Raw genomic sequence first — 18,524 nt, forward strand, 5'->3', positions numbered from 1 at the left:
AGGTGTTCCTTATTTTGAATCAGAGGCATCCAAAAAAGCTGTTTGCTTTGGGAAATTGGTTCTTGTGCTCACGGTTGCTGTGCCAGCCTGGAGTCGAGAGGATGTAAAGGAACACTGAAGGATGGCAGCTCCAATTTTTCCCAGTGATTGCTGTAACTTCAGGGCGGCAGCAAGAAGGAAAGCGCTGCTGGGAACGCCAGCGGTGTGGCACCGACCTTGGGAAGCCAACTGGGCAGAGTCCAGCCTGAAAGACAGCTTGAATTTCAGGCAGTAGTGGAACGCTGATCTTTATCTGAGCTATGCTTGGCTTTATCTCTTGCTTTACAGCTTTATTTTTCCAAATTCCAGTTAAAATTTACCAGTTGTGTGTTACCCTGACATGGAACTGAAGATAACTCTGTCAAAATGCCAAGAAAAAAAGCAAAGATAGGGTGATAAGGAAAGAAAATCCTTTCCACTTAGAACCTGTGTGCAGGAGCTCCCTACCTGTGACTGTGTTGCTGTCGGGTGAGGTTGGCACTGTGGTCGTGGCCTGAACTGCTGTACTGTATTTCAGTGGGAAAAAGCAATTGATAGTGTTCACACCTACTCAGTCTTTACCAGGCCTGTAATTGATTTATTGTTTTGCCAGTGATGCTGTAGGTAATTTTATACTTGCATTAAAGAAAGTGCTATGATTTTTCTTTTTTTTTTTTTTTCATCCTCTCTGAAGCCTTTGGGGGGCCTTATCTAAAACCCATTAAGTCTCTGTGCTGATATAACTGGCTCTGGGCCCGACCTGCAGGAATCCTTAGAGCGTTAAGGCTGCTGTTTGTTTGATTTCCATCTCTCTGATCAATAATGGGGCTGCCAGGCTGTGCTTGGCAGAAGGCAGCTAACAGAGGAAATGTCTGCATGGTAGATGAGGGTGTCGGGGAAAGGGTTTGATGCCAGCGAGCTCTCAGTCTGCTGTATAAGTGAGTCCTGTCCTTTATTAGGTCCCATCCTGGATTTTAAATGGAGGTCATGGACTCATAGAATGGCTTGGGTTGGAAGGGACCTCAAGGATCATCAGGCTCCACCTCCCTACTGCATGCAAGGCTGCCAGCCTTCATGTTTAATACTAGACCAGGCTGCCCAGAGCCCCATCCAACCTGGCCTTGAACACCTCCAGGGATGGAGCATCCACAGCCTCTCTGGGCAGCCCGTTAGGGTTAGGAGTGATGTTAGGAGTTAGGCTGATATTTAATTCCCTTCCTTAATCAGTCTGTACACTCAGCAATTGCTTCTCTGCATGGTTAGGTAAAACCACAGCAGAGCCCCTTCATTTGGGTGCTGGTTGTTTCACCATAACTGTGTGTCCATGAAGACCTTTCCCCTTCAAAGAGCCCTCCTGCGGTCACAGGGGATCTCTGGTGGAAGCTGCAAAGTGGTTTAAATTCCTCCGTAATGCTTCAAATGTGGCAAGCATGGAGGCTGGCATTTCAGGCACTGCTGGGACAGCTCTGTCCCGCTCTCTCCGCTGCTCCTTCTCTGTGCGTAGCTGAAAATCATGGAAAAAGAACAAACCGAAGCAGTGATTCAAAGGAGAAGTCGGGATAAATTTAGCTCAAATATTCTCGGTATGTTTGTGGTCGCTGTGGAAATTACATCACTGCTTGTTTTAATGATCAGAATATCGCTTGGAAAGCTGGCGCGGCTACCAGGGAGGAGTTCAGCAGGCAATCTTGTAAAAGCATTTCTGCTTTGGAACTGCCCCACCTGCGTTTAGTTGGTTTGCAGGTTGTCTGTTGAATTCCCACCTTGGGCAAGGAGTGGTTTGACTGCAGGTTATTGCTGCCACACTCTGCAGCGTGATTATCTGCTTCACACTGAAATCCCATCTAGGGTGTAAGACTCAAAAGGAGTGCTGATAATTGCTGAAGACCAGACCTCCTCCTGCATGTCTGCCATCCTTCACATCAAAGAGCCTTTGAAAAAGCTTTTATTTTTTCATCAAACAGGAATGTTTTAATTTAAAAAATAAACACTAATGGACACGATCCCTTTTCAGATCTCAGATGTAGCTTGCAAAACAAAAAAGCCATCCCTCAAGTTGGCTTGTTATCACGGTTGCAGTTCTCCAATGTATTGCACCTGGGATCTGTCACGCAATGACAGAGCAAAAGCTATTAAATAAAAGGTTCTCCAATGCCGTGGGTCTGAGTTCCCCATATGTTGGTGGGAAGGAGATGAAACATCCTCGCCTGGTTTTGCCCTCTCTGCCTTGGAGCAGCCATCTGAAAATGCTGTCAGCTGCAGCAGGTTCACAGCACTGCCTTCATTTGAGCACAGCATCCTTGGCTGTCCTCAGCTGAAATGAGAGCTGATGTTCCCAGAAGGGAAGACAAGAAGGAAATATTTCCCCTTTTCCCCCCTCTCTGCTAATGCAGGCACTTCTGCCACTCTGGGGTTTTGCCACTTGCTATGGAAAGGCTTTTTCTGGTAGCCCCTGTTAAATTTTTGGCAGCACATCATCACGCAGCCTGACTTGCAACCAGCACTGCTTTGGCCGACAGCAGAGACCCTTTCATCAAAGCTCTCTCTTCTCTTCCAGACACAGCTGCTAAAGTAATATTCCCTCCTTGATATTTTCTCCTGGAAAACTCTGAGGATCTGCTCTTGCTCACATGGAAGCCAATGGAAGCTCACAAGTCCAATAGAAGCTGGAGCAGAGGCTCGCTTTCTCACTTTTTCTTTCTTTCTTTCCTCTTCCAGAATATCACATTCATATCATTTCTCTGGTATCCTTCCCAGCTCTGCTCTTCCCTTGGCTCTGCTGTTGCCTGTTCGTCTCTCTTGATGCCAGCCATATCCAATGCAATGATTGCACTTCCAGTTGAACTAATCTGGAGTTGCTGTCTTCATGATGAGAGGTGGGGGCTGCAAAGAGTGAAGTATTTAATAAGATAACAGTTAAAGAAGCACAACAAATTATGTACTGACCTTGGATCTCATGGTGTGGGGTATTTCCCCCCTCAGTTATCTTGCAGGGACTCTTCCCTCAGGTGTGTCTGCATTCCCCCAGATCTACCAGCTTGTTTAATGAACACCCTTCCTTCCTACCAAGTTCCTTGCAAGCAGTCTTTGTTACACCCATCCGTGTCTGATGGCTGGGTTCAGTTCTGTGCATGCATGAAGTTTTTCACCCAGAGGGTGGTGAAGCACTGAACAGGTTGCCCAGGGAGGCTGTGGATGCCCCATTCCTGGAGGCATTCAAGGCCAGGCTGGATGTGGCTCTGTGCAGCCTGGTCTGCTGGTTGGCAGCCGTGCACGTAGCAGGGGGGTGGAACTGGATGAGCACTGTGGTCCTTTTCAACCCAGGCCATTCTGTGATGATTCTATGAATTCGGAACACGGCTGTAAGGATGGGCAGGGCTGAGGGCCCATGTCCTGCTGTCACCCTCCTCAATCTTATGCAAGGCATATTTTCAATGAGTTACTCATCTGTTCCTTTTGCTTTTTCTAGAGAACTGTTCCAAAGCCTCATTTCTCCAACTCCTCATACTTTCTTCTAATTGGCAGCTGAAATGTATTCATACCCAGCACACAAATAGCTCTCCTCCTTCCCTGATGTCTCCCTCCGGGTGTATTTATAAACAGTGCTCCCATCTCTATCCAGCCTTCATTTTTCCATCGTCAGCCAACCAAGTTCGTTTCATTTGTAATCTTACAATTAGGCAGGCCGTTTCTCTGATTAATCTTCTTTACCTCTTCCAGATTCTCCAAGAATGTGATAAACTGGAGTTGTGCAAAGTATTTTTACATACCTTTTTAATGTTGCTACACCTTTTTTTCCTCCTTTCAGGCCAGTCTTTCCAAAATCTTCAAATATCCAGGTTCTGTAAGAGACCATGCAGGTGACAGCAGCTGCTCAGGACCTCTGTCATGTGATGGAGGGATGGAGAATTGGGTGTGCAGATGGGTTCAAGGGGGTCAGAATGGAGCAGTGATTTGCTCCGTCCAACCACTGTCATTATTTGTTCTCTCACTACTTTTTTAGAAGAATACTGAGCAAATGAGTTGTCTGAAAGCAAGAAAACAGTCACGCATGGGAATTTTTCCATTCTGATGAAAGTTTCAAAAGAAGCCAAAGTTATCTGTGAAAATGTACTTTGTGAAGTTGCAAATGGGAATTCAGTCCTGGTTTGGTTTCGTGGTTATATTATTTGATGTAGTTGGACAGCAGTGTCCTTGCTGGAGATACCTTTCATGATTTAACGTTCCTCTCTTCCCAGCCATGCCTGAAAATGGACACAAAGAAAATCCAAAAGCGTAGTTCTACTTCTGTGTGTTTCATGACTGTCTTTCAGTTTAAAGCTTGGAAAGGAAGAGTGGCAGAGCTGGCCTTGCATACAAAAGCATACATTGGAATAACTCAGGCTGTAGGACTGGAACCTACAGCTGGGGCCAGAAGACGAAAATAGAGACTTTCACTTAGGGTTGAGTCTTTGTGTTTTTGATACGGCGGCCGTCCCTTTGCCACGAATGCTTTGAGCAATCCTCCTGTTAGAAGGGACACTGAAGCTGGTGAGGCCTGGCATCTGTCCTCGGGTGAGAGGGCAAAGCCGTGGTCCTCACTGATGAGGGAATGCCTGGTTCCCTTTGGTGAATCACCATGTTAGTGCAGAGTTGATCAGTGCAGGAGGGTTTGCTCTGGCAGTTGTACCCCAGTGTTCATTTTGTTGTGTTCTTGTTCAGCTCAATTCTGTGTCCTTTGCTTTCTATAGCCTCTTTTCTACATCAGAGAAACAGAAATAGCCATTCCATCAGAAATTCTTAGACAAAGCAAATGATTTCCAGAGTCACGGGGATCTGGTAGGCACATGCACAGATGCAGGAACCTGCTCACATCTGGCAGAGCTCTGCATACAGCCGTTTCTCTCAGTGTTGATGTTCTTGGGGTATTTCTGTCTCCCTTGTTACCCTGGATGATGAAGAAGTGTTTGTGTAAATACATAGCCAGAGCTTTCCAAGGGATCTGTTGTTCATAACTCAGTTCTGGAGCCCTGAAAAAGGCAGCAGCTCAAAGTACTTTTCTGCCTAGGACTTAATTTTTTCCTTTCAGATTTGCATGAGCATCTGTTCGTTTTGTTTTTGTTTTTTTTTTTCTTTGCAGGTTAAGAGTTGTTGTAAATAGATAATTTCCATTGGCTCTGTGATAATTAGTCACTGTGCATTGCTGTACCTGAAACTGTCAGCATGCCTTTTCCAAAATCCTGTGTGCTTGCTGGAAAACATTTACTGCAGATCAGCACTTAGCGTGCATGGTGTTGGCACGCAAACTGTTTTAAAATAGCACCAGATTATGCAGGAGTAATGAAAAAGATCCCTTCAGGACTGAACTGTTACGTTTGAAGCATTTTTGTGTGTTCGTTTCTGGTTCTTTGTAGGGTTGTAAGCTTCCTTTGGAAGCAGGGAGCGCTGTGATAAGCCATGTTGTAGATGCAGGTTATATTTGTGCAACATGCATCATGGTTTCTGCTGGCTTGGCAAGCAGACCTTAGCATAAGGCCATTTCTGTAATTAGCTTAAATTGTGGGAATTTGGGTGAAAACAAACCACATATAGTGGGCAGAAAAAGTGTGTGTGTAGGGTTCCCTCCTTGTCCTGAGAGGCTGGCGTGTTTCACTCAGCAAGAGGAGATGTTAGTAATGGTCAGAAGGACACAGCCCACTTCTGTCCCGGCATCTCCAGTGGGAAGCTGGACTTCCCAGGTGAACCACCTTATTCCCCATCAGGCCCATTCACTGTCACTTTCCCTCCTTAGCTCCTCACAGGGACTTCTGTAAGTGCTTCTGACCTCTTTTTAACCCTGCTGGCTTTATTTTACATCTGAATTGATTGGAATATTCCCATTTTTTCCAAAATGTGAAAATGAGACAGAGTAGATTACGGGCTTTTTTGACAGCCCCTCCTTTGCATGGTTCTGGGCCGGGTGTTGGTTATGGGGCCATGTGGGCAGGCAGAGAAGCTGCCTTCTCTGTTGGGCCAGGTCTTGGTTCATGGCTATCTTTTAAGAAATGAATGAATTAAACCTTTATAAATGAATAAGTAGGGAAATGCTGTTTTGATGTGTTAGCATCAAAGGAACCCTAAAGGCATCTTTGTTTCACGAAGCATTTTGGCTGACTTGGCTTGAATTAAAAAAAAAAAAAAAAAAAAAAAAGATACAATATTGTGTTAAATAAACACAGGTTTAATTTTTTCTTCCTGGTTTGGGATGGGAATAATTTTCTTAGAAATTTCCATAGGACTGAAAACCTTTTCCAACCCCGTCTAATTGGAAAGCGCAACGTAGGACTGATCCCTCACCCTTTGAAATGAGTGGAGGCTTCCCATGAGCTCAGTTTGTGGGTTCAGTTTGTGGATCTGGAGTTTTTCAGAGCAATGGGAGAGGTATCAGTGTGATGCAGAGACTCTGGTTCCGCACATCAGACAGACACCTCAGCTCTGCCCCATTCTTTCCTCGCTCGGAAGTCAAAATGGCCAAAGATGAGGCTGGTGGAGGTTAGCTGTGGCCATCTGCTGCTGTTGAGGAATTACTGACTGAGCTCAGCCCGGAAAGGCAGCCTCCTGCCCACCCCCATCCCCAGCTCCTCGCTGAACCGGAGGCTTGGATTTCACCGTAATGGGGCATAGGGATGAAAATAACTGTCAAGGCTAAAATGCAGTGGTTAATTCAGACAAAGCAGCAGCCAGCCAGCCGACGGCGTGATGCACAGTGGCCACGGCAAGAGCTGTCAGTGCTGGAGCAGAGGTGGGTGGCTGACAGTCCAAGGAATTAATAGCTTAATTGAGCGTCGCTGAATGGGAGGCTGTGTTAAAGCCATCGTCTTGATTTGCTTCTGTCTCTGGGAATACCTGCACAAATTATGACAAGGTCAGTAGCACTTTTAAAGTCCTTCTGCTATTATAAGTCTGGATTGAAGTAAGGTAGCTTTCTTCCCAGTTTTATCCTGTGTTAAGCATCTCGTTTATATCTTTCTCTGATAAATAAAAACATCATTTGCCAAGAACGCCAGTCTTATCAAAGGAAGGAATGCGGTACTTAGAAACTGTGAGGGGTTATGTGTCAAAGTGCAGCAATTTGGGACATAAAGGTAACAATAATCTGTATGTGTACTGTTCAGTTATGCAGCTGTTTGCTGATTCACAGCATCACCTGCAAGCCATTACCTCTTTACAGGTGATGGCATATTGTAAATCTAGAAATGTTGGGTCTTTCTTCCAGCTGCTTTAATAACAAGGCCTGAGACTGGAGGTAACTGCATCCATCTCTAGCATTGTCATGGTGCCTTTTATTATTAATTAGACCTCGTTTTATTTCATTTCTTGCAGCTGGAACTGCACAGTCTTCTGCATTTTTAAATTGATGCTGCTGTAGTATTTGAATAGCAATAAAATAACACTGCTTTCTTATTGATAACCACTGTTTCCATTTTCATGTGTTTGATAGAAAATTGGTCTTAGCTTTTGTGAAAGGCTGTTTCTCCAAAGGCAATCTTAAAAACTCTCCCGAAGAATTAAACACAGGACATGCTCTTGATTTCAGAGTTAGTTGCCGTAGTGCAGGCTGGTAAGTGATGTGGTGAGGAGATGAAGGATATGCTTCTCATTTAAGTTAATACCCTCGTTTTTCCTTCACAAACAGGGCTTGGTTTGCTTACGGTCATTAGTAGAAGGCAAGCAAAAAAACTGTGGATCTATGGAGAATTTAAATAAATGGGACTAAATTTAAATAAATAGATAAGGGACTGAATAGTAGAGAGTAAACCCTGTAGTCTTAGGTTCATGGAAATTCAGATGTGTTTGAAAAGTGAGCCCAAATATTCTGCTTCAGTTCAAATTGGCTGCGTTTGTCTGCTTCCCTGATACAGCCTTGGGAGTAAGGAAGATGCAGATTTGGGGCCATAGCTTTAAAGCATCCCACGCCAGCACAGGAATTCTGATTTATGGCCAATTCAGCAAAAATTAAAGGAAATCACAAGGAAGTGGGTGCACGAGAGCTTCTGGAGTCTCTAGCAGCCTTTTGTTACAGGAGTACCCAAGAAGTTTTGATACATCATAACTTACTGTCCCATATGTGTTGCCAAATATTAATGTAGACCCTCCTGAGCAAAGTGCGAAGCTGGTTCCTAAACCTGCTCCAACCTAATTCCAAGAACTAGGAAGACCTTATTACAGCACATCCCACGATCAGTGTGAGCAGATCCTGTTAGGAAAGCCACAAAGTGTTCAGGGTAAAGAGCATGAAGTTCGTGGGGTTAAAGGTGTAGGCAGAATTTCTTTGGATTTTAGCCCAGATTTTTGCTAAAAGTGACTGATGCATATGCTGGCAAAATGTTATTCCCAACCTACGTGAGTTCAGTACTGATGATAGTTCAGGCATGCATCTTGTAAAAATGAAATGGTCCTTAGTCAGTAGAATGTACTTTTCCACTTTTTCTTCCCCTACTGATGAGTATCAATTAAGCTTATAAATCTGGCTGCTTCTTATTTTTCATCTGCATGTCAGAAATCAATGCATTATTTCTGAAGTCAACAGAAAGTCCTCTGTGAAGTGGGTGATGTGGTTCACAAGATGCTTAGCTTTGCAGCAGGTGGCTGCTGTGCTCTTTGGGAAGCTCAGAATGGTTGGCTCACCTTCTTTGGCTCAATGTTTGAAAGCTCCAGTTAACTTCTACAAAGCCACGTGGGTAGAGCTGTTGGTTGAGGGCAAGATTTCTGTCACTCTCTGACTCATCAGTTTTGCCCTTTGCAAGCTTGGAATTAGTTCAATTGCAGGGCATTTTTTCATTGAAGATCTTTCATGCCTCTACCTCAGGTCATAGGTGGGAGGTCAGTTTACTCTGCAGAATACAACCGTAGAAATCTTGATGGCAGCTGCATGACAAACATCAATGATGAGCAGCACTGTCTTTCTGCCAATAATATTTAAATATATCAAACAGTAGAATTGCTCAGATCACTTAGATTCAATGAAGCTTTTATTGACATTTACTTGCTGGACTTTCCAGTGCATCCTCATTAGGAAGTTTTGGTTAGGTCGATTAAAAATTTTGATTTGCCTAAGAGAAGGTGAACATTTCAAGTTGGGACCAAAATATACTATCTTGTAGACTCTGATAGCTAACTCTGGGATCACATAACCTCCACGGAACAGCCATTTGTGACTGCAGAAGTGCCCAGAAGTTGCCCACAGGTGATGACCAGCCCATGTTCTCCAAGCAGTGGTTGTTATACAAGCAGTATATTGTTCCAACTACACCATTGCACTGGAAAGGATTTAAAGAATTTATAAAGGGGCCAAAAGTGTAAGAGGAAGTGTGATGCATCTGCCAAGTGTTTTCATGAAGCAGTCATTGGGTAAAACAGAAGCGATCTTGGTTAGGTCTAGGCCACTGAGTTCCTCCTTCCCTCAGTCACAGCAGAAGCATCATCTCATTTCTTCAGCTTCCACATAATTTCTCTGGTAATATACACTTCTCACTCACAAATTACTTAATGATGGGCACGTTTGGAAGAGGGGGTGCAACAGCCTAGGGCTTTGCTATCTGGCCATTGTTGATGTGCTTTCCATTGCATTATATATAGTTTTACAGCAAGCTTGTGATTGACGAAGTTTTGTTAATGCAGTCCACGCTGCAGCTGGAGAAATGGGGTCCTCATGGTGCTCCCTAGCCCTGCTGGTTTGCTTGTCCTCACTGCACAATGGGGCTGTTTCAGAAAGAGGGGTGGAAAATGCTCCCACGAGAAAAGCTCATGTAGCAGAGGTGCCTGGAGACCTGTCTGGTCAATGAGGTGATGCTGGGACCTCCCAGATCCCAGAATAGCTTCTGATCATGAGACACTCGCGTTTTACTTTCCCTGGCTGTGGTTTATATAGAAAGAAAGACGGCCCTGCTGATCCTTCGTCAGAAAGGAGGTGCCTGTGTGCTTGGGATTGGTTCCAGGCGTGACTCTTGAGTGATAGACTCCAAAATCAGGGTGAAGGCCAAAAGGAAATAGAACCAGTCCCTCTTTTCAGCATTTACCTTTAGGAACTAGCTTAAAATTGTTGAGCTCTACCAGCCCTGCTCTGCTGCACTTCCTGCTCAGCTCTCCAGCTGTTTTGGATCTCTGATGTAAGGCATTCTTTCCTCCAAGGGGAATTCCAGCTCTTCTCTCCAGGCTCAGGATTTCATCACAGGCTGCTGAGTGCACTGAGGCTGTGTCTCAAAATCACTTCATGTTTGCTTGCATCTTTGCTTAGACCATTTCTGAATTGTTGGGTTGGAGAACACTTTTGCTTTCAAGTTCTTTTTTTTAATCCCCTTTAAACAGTTACCTGCATAGGAATCGTTTGCATTTCACAGAATCACAGAATGGCCAAGGTTGGAAGGGACCTCAAGGATCATGAATCTCCAACCCCCTGCCACATGCAGGGCAACCAACCGCCCCATTTAATACCAGACCAGGCTGCCCAGAGCCCCATCCAATATGGCCTTGAACACCTCCACGGATGGGGCATCCACAGCCTCTCTGGGCAGCCTGTTCCAGCACCTCACCACTCTTCTACTTTTCATTTCCTACTTTGTTGTCTTTTGAAAAAGAGAATTAAAACGTAAACAACGTCCATCTGTCCTTCACATGTCCTGCATCATCTGAGCAAGGGTATTGATGTGAGCACATCTTAATGGCATGAATCTCTGGAGCTGTCTCCGATGTCTGGGTGATCTGAGCTCTGTTTAAATAATTAATGAGAGCTGTTAGTCAGAACGTATTGGTGATTTCAGACTGCATTATTCAAAAGTATTTACTGACAGTTATGTGTTGGTCCGAATTTACTTCTTTTTCCAGACTGCATTAAACTAGCCCCTGCATGTGCACCCCTGTTAACTCATGGAAATCTGTGGGCTTGGTTTAACCAATTGTAAATAAGCGACAATTTAGTAGGGAAGAAAAGGAATGTGAAATAGTCTCTTTTCAAGTGAAAATTGATTCCATTCTCTGTCCTGCATGTATTTATTTGTGCTTCTCACTGCAGTCAAGTTGACATCTCCTCTCCAGGCCCCTGTGACGGGCACTGAGAGGATCCATGGGGAAGAAGCATCACGACCCCAAAGGGTCTGCAGCCTCAGCACGTGAGTGAGGACAGGGGAAGCTGAGCCTAGAAGATCATTGACAGAATCAGGAGTGGACCTGAGCATCTTGCTGTTAACTTGGTGGCTTTCCTGCTGAAATGTGCAGCTTTCCCCATCCTCGTGGTTGGAGCGGGGGGTGGTGTTTTCATGGCTGGCTCTGTTAGCCACTGCAGTCATCTCCTCTGATGGTCTGAAGCTTTTAATCTTTGACTTGTAAGAACTATTTTGTCTCCTAGCAGCATTAAAAAAAAGAACAAGTCTAGCCTAAGAGACTTGCCAAGACTGACCAAGGTAGCACAGGGCATCTTGTGTTATCTTTTGCTCTGTTTTCCCAGAGTAACATTTTTTCAGTGTCTTTCCTTTCGCTGTAGCTGTATAAATCTCTGGAGGGAAGTGCTGGAGGAGTGCAGTGGGGTTCTACTCTGTAAGCTCTTTCCTTCTCATGTTCCTGTACCAGAGGGCTGAGTGTGTGGGCTGCAGTGGAGCATCCCTGTCTGTGTGTGAGCTCTCACCTTCCTTTGGAAACCACCTCTGGGAGCAACTGGGGAACTCACCATCCCTTTCAGTTTCATGTCCCTTCTGGAAAGTACTGTGGCATACAATCACTTTCCTATACCAAAAAAGTTAGTGTCAACTTTTTTTTTTTCCTCTTGTTAAAAAATGGTATGTGGGAAATATTCCACTGAAGATAACTCCTCACTTTTTGTATTGTCAGAATGCATCGGTGTTGCAGCTGTACAGGCGTAACGGTCGGGGACTTCTTCATGATGCTTCTCTTCTATTTTTGCTATAGGAACTGTGGGCATGGGGGGCAAACAGTCCACGGTTGGCGAAGTCTCCATAACTCAGACACCTGTGACAGAAAGCATTCAGGCTGCTTACAAAGCTGGAGACGCCGCTAAAGCCCAAGAGTTGATTAGGCTGTCGTGTGAGGAGACTGCACTGCAGGTGGAAAAGGTAGGGTTGCTCTTTGTCAAGCCTTTTTGGCCTTGAAAGCACTGATCAGAAAGATGAGACGAACCTCAAGGGAGAGCATATGTAGAAATTGGAACCACAGGGGAGAATCCCTATCCACATTGAAGCAAATGGTAGAGCTGAGGTCAGTATTGCACACCACACTGCTAGTTGGTTGGGTGTGTGGGGGTGCGTTGGCTTTGTCAGGTGCAGAGAGTCCTGGGCTTTTCTGCCTGCTCTCCAAATGCAAGCCAGCTCTGATTCAGAGGCTGTGTTACCACCTGAAAACAGCATTGCCCCGCAGCTAATGTGCCCTGCTTTTCAGGAGCGTGTATAACTTGATCTTCAAGGGATGTACTGCACCTCGTGCTGTCAGGATGCTGGTAGAGAGCAGGCAGAGCCCTTGCAAGCATTGCAAGCTGCTTTAGCATGGAACCCAGTCCTACATTCAGTAAGCACACTTTGCTTTTGCACTAAAGTCATGCAGAAAAAAAAACAACAAGCAAAACCAGCTAACTGATCTAATTACTTAACACAGCAATAACAATTACAGTGACTACTGGTGTTTATGATGTTCTCATTTAACCATAGTGACAGTATGTATGCAATTGCACGAGCACAAAGAAATAGATAGCTCTAGAAATGCTGTCTTTCTCTGCTTTCTCCCTTCACAGAGATGCAAAATAACATAAGAGAGTTTGTTTTGCTGTGTTTTCGTTACCAGTGTCAGCTTTTAGGTATTGCAGCAGCATATGGAGATCTACAGGCAGTGAGGTATTTACTGAAGGAAGCACTAGTGGTGTTACCAACTGAACCTAATGATGACAACGCAGCTGTGGTGGCCACCTATTTTGGACATAAGGATGTTGTGAAAGAACTGCTGGATTCCCTGCATGGTGAGACTACTGGGTTGCCTCTCCCTTGTACTTGGTGTCTGTTTGCTATAGCTTTGAGCAGATAATTATTTTTATCCCATCCCTTGAAAGATGAGGGAACTCAGTCGTGGGATGCAGTCATGGAGGGATCTGATCTCTGCTGTGTTTTAAGAGAACTTTATCCATGGGAGAAGAATACATGAATAAAAACACTCCATGTCTGCAAAGCTGTCATTTAGGCAGTTCGTTCCCATCAGCTCTTGCAGCTGGATGATGTCCCAGAACACAAAGAGAAATTAGGGGATTTTCAGGAAACAGCATTGTCCTACTCTGCTGATCATGCGGGCACAGCAGTGCTGGGAGTGAGTGCAGCACGGCTGCCTGGTGGGTAACAGCCTGGATTGCACAGCTGGCAGCACATCCTGTGTTGGAATGGGCTGCTCAGGAAAGTGGTGGAGTCACCAACCCCGGAGCATCAGGCCGTTTCACAACCACTGATTATGGATGAGTCTGGCACATTACAGGCCAGTGGCATCAACTGAGTCATTGCCTTATCTTCTTGGTAGGTCCCAATACTTGCCAACAGCTCCTGAACTGGATGCTGGCCATCGCCTGCCAGCAGGGACATTTGGACATAGTGAAACTCCTGATTCGTGCATACAGTGCTGATCCCGAGAGCTGTGCAGTCAGGAGGAATGAGTTTCCAGTTCTTATACGGCTGCCTCTGTATGCTGCTATAAAGGCAGGTACGTATTTGCGTGCCTCAAAGCTTTGTCCCTCCTCTGCAAAGTCTTTCAAGGAATAGGCTGAGTTGTTCCAACCTGGGAACACTATTAGTGTGGGCTGGCTCGTCTGGGATTGTTCTGGATTTCCAGCAAGATAAATTAAAACAGAATTGGCTCTGAACCGTTTGACTTAGCCAAACTGAAGTCAGGCCCTTTCTTAGTGAGATTACTGCAAATGCTGAGAGACTGAACTTTCCTCATTAATTTTAAACTCCTGGGGAAACGACCCTCCAAAAATAGAAAACTTTCAAGCAAAAGCAAAAGCGATACAGATACCATGGCGCATAGGCTTGATTTTAGGATGCATAATTTACACTTCAAAGCACAACTGTGTGTGTAATTTAACAAGATGGGGGGGAAAAAGAGGAGAAAAGAAATGGAGGTCGGGCCGATGTTTCTATAGTGCCTTTGGTGCCTCAGTTTGACTAAACTGAATCTCATCAGTGGAGGAAATAGCCCATATATTCAGTTCCCTTTTTCACACCCCCATGGTTTTTTTTCAGAAGTGGTTATTTCCCAGGATTTTGTTCAGCTCCTTGTTGATTTGTTTGCTTGAGAAACAGAGAACAGACAATCTGCCTTTTCTCCAAAGGGAATGAAGATGTGGCTGTGTTCTTACTGCGGAATGGGGCTTTCTTTTGTTCCTACATCCTGATGGACAGCCCTGAATCCAGCAAGCACCTTCTGAGGAAGTACTTCATCGAGACCAGCCCGCTACCAGGTAGTGCTCCAGCAAAAACAGTAAGTAGCCATTTATCTATCTGAAGAGATGTTCTTTCAAAGGAGCCCCATGTTAATAATTGATGTTTGTGCACCATGTGGCTGGTGGTGGTTCTTCTCAGCTGAGAGCCTTGTGGTTTGCCACCCATTTAGAGCACATGCTGTGAAGGTGGCTGTTGTGTCAGTGCTGGGTTGGAAGGTTAAACCATTAGGCCACACCAAGGTGCTGTGTGGCACCTTGCACTTGGCTATTTTAACAATGTGTGAGCCAGGTTTCTGCTGTGAAAAGGAATCATTGACCTTTGCTCCAAGCCTCACAGGGCAATAAGCACTGCTGTAGGCTTCTCTGTGATCCCAGGTAAATCATTCATTAGGCTTCTGTGGTTATGAGCTCCTGCTTGTGAGTTCTGTGCTGCCAGGAGTGTTAGCACACCTTCTCTTGCCCTGGGTCTCTTAGCTCAGATGCAGCACATACAGACAGGCTCGTGTGACTTTGGGTTGACTAGAGCATAGGTAGAGCAAGCTTACATCTGTTAACTGTATGTTCCTCCCAACCACAAATCTTCATCAGTAAAAGATAACTGGTAGCCTTTACTATCACTCACCGAGGGCACCTCAGCTTTCTGGAGCAGCATTGTGAGTGTCATGTTTGATCAGATCACGCTTAACCCCACAAAATGGGTTTGTGATGGGACAGAGGCTGAGAAAAAGCAATCAAAGCCATTTTAGGTTGACAAGATCTTTTAACTGCTTAGTCACTGATAACATTTTGACTGTTTGGGGAACGTATTTGCATCTGTTTCTTCCACTATAAAATGCTGTTGGAAGGATTAACGTATAGTAATGGTGCTGTGAGATCTATGGATGAGTGGCATTGTTTTTGTGCAGGATATTATTACATTTCATGACTATTCTGTATCTTTGCACAATAAGGCTGTATTCTTCATTCTCTTAATCTTGTATTATTCAAGTCTTTTTCATTCAGAAATGAGAAGTAGTGAAAGAAAAGGAAGAAATGAGAAGTGCAGAAACTGCACATGCTGTTTCTGCTTTGTAGGACTGTGTGTAGCATTTTGTTTGTACCGTTATCCCACAGTTTAGTTATCAGGCATCTTCCATTTTCCTCTTCAATGTATAGATGAACTGCAGTTGAATAGGAGCATCAGAGCTCCGAGCTGAGGGAAATTTGGGGATTGAGGTTCTGACTGCATCAATCCCACCGCCATTGGAGCATCTGCTTGCTCAACTAGTGGGGTTGTGGGGTGTTGATTCTGCTTTGGTGTCAAGTAAAACTAAGCAGAGGGATTCTCGTAGCATTCCAAGCTTTTCTGTTCTCTGTTTTCCTGCCAACGCCGTCTTGCAGGATCCCAGACAGCAATGTAAATGGTAGGGACTACAGTCCACATATGTAACCTTGACTCCTTTGGGTTCAGTCATGAGATTTAGGGCCCTTCCTATGTCATTCTATGTTTTAATGACAGATAGACAAAAGGAAGCTAAATCCAGGATGTTTCTGGACAGGAGTTGATGAGACTGCATGCCTGTTTAGAAGGAAAACAGAATCCTACTATCCTAATGAGATAATTCAGTTTGAATAAACTTCAGAATAAATGTTTGAATCATAGGGGAGAGATCTGTTTTCCATGTGAACTTGCTGGCAATATTTAACTTTGCTGCTGTAAGAAATGACTCAGCCTTGCTCTTGTCACACCCTGAGCAAAGAAGTCTTAAAACATCAGCTAATTGCTAGAAGATCTTGGTTTAAAAGGAAGAAAGAATTTAAAAAAAAAAAAAAAAAACATTAAAGAAACAGGCACTCAGAAATTTGACCTCTTTTAGACCTCTTCTAGAGGCTGTTTATTTGCAGTATGTTGCAGATTCAGGCTTTTCTCTTTGAATTGTTTTTTTCAAACTGGCCCAAATTCAGGAAGGTTTGTCCTAGTTTGCCTGCGGAGCTCAGCTCTCTGGGAGGTGACAGTCACATACCTTTATGGCTTTTTGAAGTCAGACTTCAGTGGCAATTGCAAACCGATAGAGCTCATAAATGTCAGTCTTTCCAAGTGAGTGCTGTGATGCATTCTGCAGTGGGAGGAAGCACAAGGATCATGCAGAGACAGTGCTGTGCCTGACAGCCAGCTGGATGGCAGCAGCCTCCTCTGGGACAGGGCAGGCTGAGCACTGGGCTCAAAAGGAGCTCATCCTATCTGTGCTATCTCTGAGGGAAAGCACTGCACGGTCGACCTGCAGTTGGTTTTGCAGTAGTGTATGCTACCAACTATGCATAAAATGTGGCTGGGGAGCCTTCCAGGCTGCTCTTGTACACTGTACATCGCTGCCTTTCCTGAGGCAAGAAGACATCTCGTTTTTCAACTTTTTCTTTTTTTTTTTTTTCCCCTGTTGTATTTTTAACCCCATACCAAGCCTTTCTAAACACACTGGAACAGGTTGCCCAAGGAGGCTGTGAATGCCCCATCCCTGGAGGCATTCAGGGCCAGGCTGGATGTGGCTCTGGGCAGCCTGATCTGCTGTTAGGCAACCCCTCACATAGCAGGGGGGCTGGAATTAGATGATCACTGTGATCCTTTTCAACCCAGGCCAGGGGAAGTGCTCCGTTTTTACAGGAACAGGTAGCAAAGTCTGAAAATTCCCCCTGCAGTAAAACAGCTCTGTGAAGATTCCAGACTTTGATATGTGTGTTGTAAGCATGGGGATATTTAACTTTCCAGTGTGTGCAATGGTCGATTTTTTTGCTTTTCCATTACAGACTGGAAAAGAGCTTAAGCTGCTGCATTTCCCCAAGGGAGTGCTTTGCCAGGATTTTTGGCATAGAAGCGTTGTGTGTGTGTGTGTGTGTGTGTGTGTGTGTGAACCTCTGATTTCTTGATCCGCTGCCTGACTAATCTCAGTTACCATCAATAAAGAAATCTGCAGCAGTTCCACTCGAGGTTCACAACAGCATTATTGATGCAGGAATTAAATCACCACCCTCTGGATATCCTGCCTGCAGCAAGAGTGTGATTCTGGCGGTGCACATGATGTCAGTTGGGAGAAATGCACAACAGCCTTTTCTAATCACCTCACCAAACAGCCCTAAATTGAAATAAGCTTTTTGGGTTTGTTTTTTTGTTTTTTTTTTTTTTTAATTTGGAGTTCACTGTTTGCCCAAAAGCAGTGGGGTTTCTTGCTTCTGCACAATTTCCCATCCATTGCATCCCCTGACATCACTGCAGGAGAAGATTTCCATTCAGTTTTCAATACTCAAATTGAGAAGTTATGACCTTGGCAGGAGAAAGATTTTTTTTTTTTGGTCTTGCTGACTATGTCCAGGAGTCAAACAGTATCCCTGTCTGCTTTGGACATGGAGCTCACCAGCCAAAACGAGGAGGGCTGAGCTGATTCCTGGACTCTGCAGGTTCAGCACTGCAGCCCTTTGGCATCTGGAAGCTAGTGGTGGTGGTTGAGTTGGGGTGGAAATCCCCTCTCTTCATGACATTGCCGCCAGGCTTTCACATAATTACATTTTCACCCTAGTAAATGCAGAGCCAAGTGGATCCATAATATTTCTCACCAGACATCTGGATTCAGATAAAGGTTTGGTGTTCTGCTCCTAAGTAAGATGAAGGGGCTTGGCTGGTTTGCAGAGACACGGACACCAACCCCACGGTTGGTGTTGAATTTCATGATCTTACCTGTGGTTTTAGGAGTCGCTATCTGAATTCTGCAGTTATCCTTCTATCACATTAGATGCCCTGAAGCCAGGACTGCATTTTTGAAGTAAATGATACATGTAATCCGAATGCAAAATAGAGATTAGTATCAGAGAAGTGGCCTCCTGGTCCTGTTTGCACCTGCTGAAAGCAAGCTGTGTATCTTCATATTACTGCATTGGTTGCTCTGCTCAAGGACAAGTTCTTTTTTGTGCTAAAATAAGAATGTGGGCCTGTGTAGGGAGCATCCTCTTGAAACAGGGCAGGAACTGAGAAAGGGGATAAACACAAACAGTTCTTTTTTTTTTTTTTTTTTTTTTTTTTTTTTTTTTTTTTTTT

At 44.6% G+C, this 18,524-nt stretch overlaps 1 protein-coding gene across 2 annotated transcripts in view; it reads left to right on the top strand.

Annotated features, from left to right (window-relative positions):
• The window catches only part of LRRK1 (leucine rich repeat kinase 1), a 67,647-nt gene that overhangs the window by 6,074 nt on the left and 43,049 nt on the right, over positions 1–18,524 (top strand). For both annotated transcript variants that reach the window (XM_042875948.1, XM_042875947.1), the window contains exons 3-6: positions 11,938–12,101; positions 12,823–12,994; positions 13,540–13,719; positions 14,351–14,499. In XM_042875948.1, coding sequence (XP_042731882.1) covers positions 11,938–12,101; positions 12,823–12,994; positions 13,540–13,719; positions 14,351–14,499 — 665 coding nt within the window. The remainder of the gene's footprint in view (positions 1–11,937; positions 12,102–12,822; positions 12,995–13,539; positions 13,720–14,350; positions 14,500–18,524) is intronic.

Source organism: Lagopus leucura, unplaced genomic scaffold (assembly GCF_019238085.1).
Source record: "Lagopus leucura isolate 7727_CA_CO unplaced genomic scaffold, USGS_WTPT01 Super-Scaffold_100015, whole genome shotgun sequence".
NCBI lineage: Eukaryota > Metazoa > Chordata > Aves > Galliformes > Phasianidae > Lagopus > Lagopus leucura.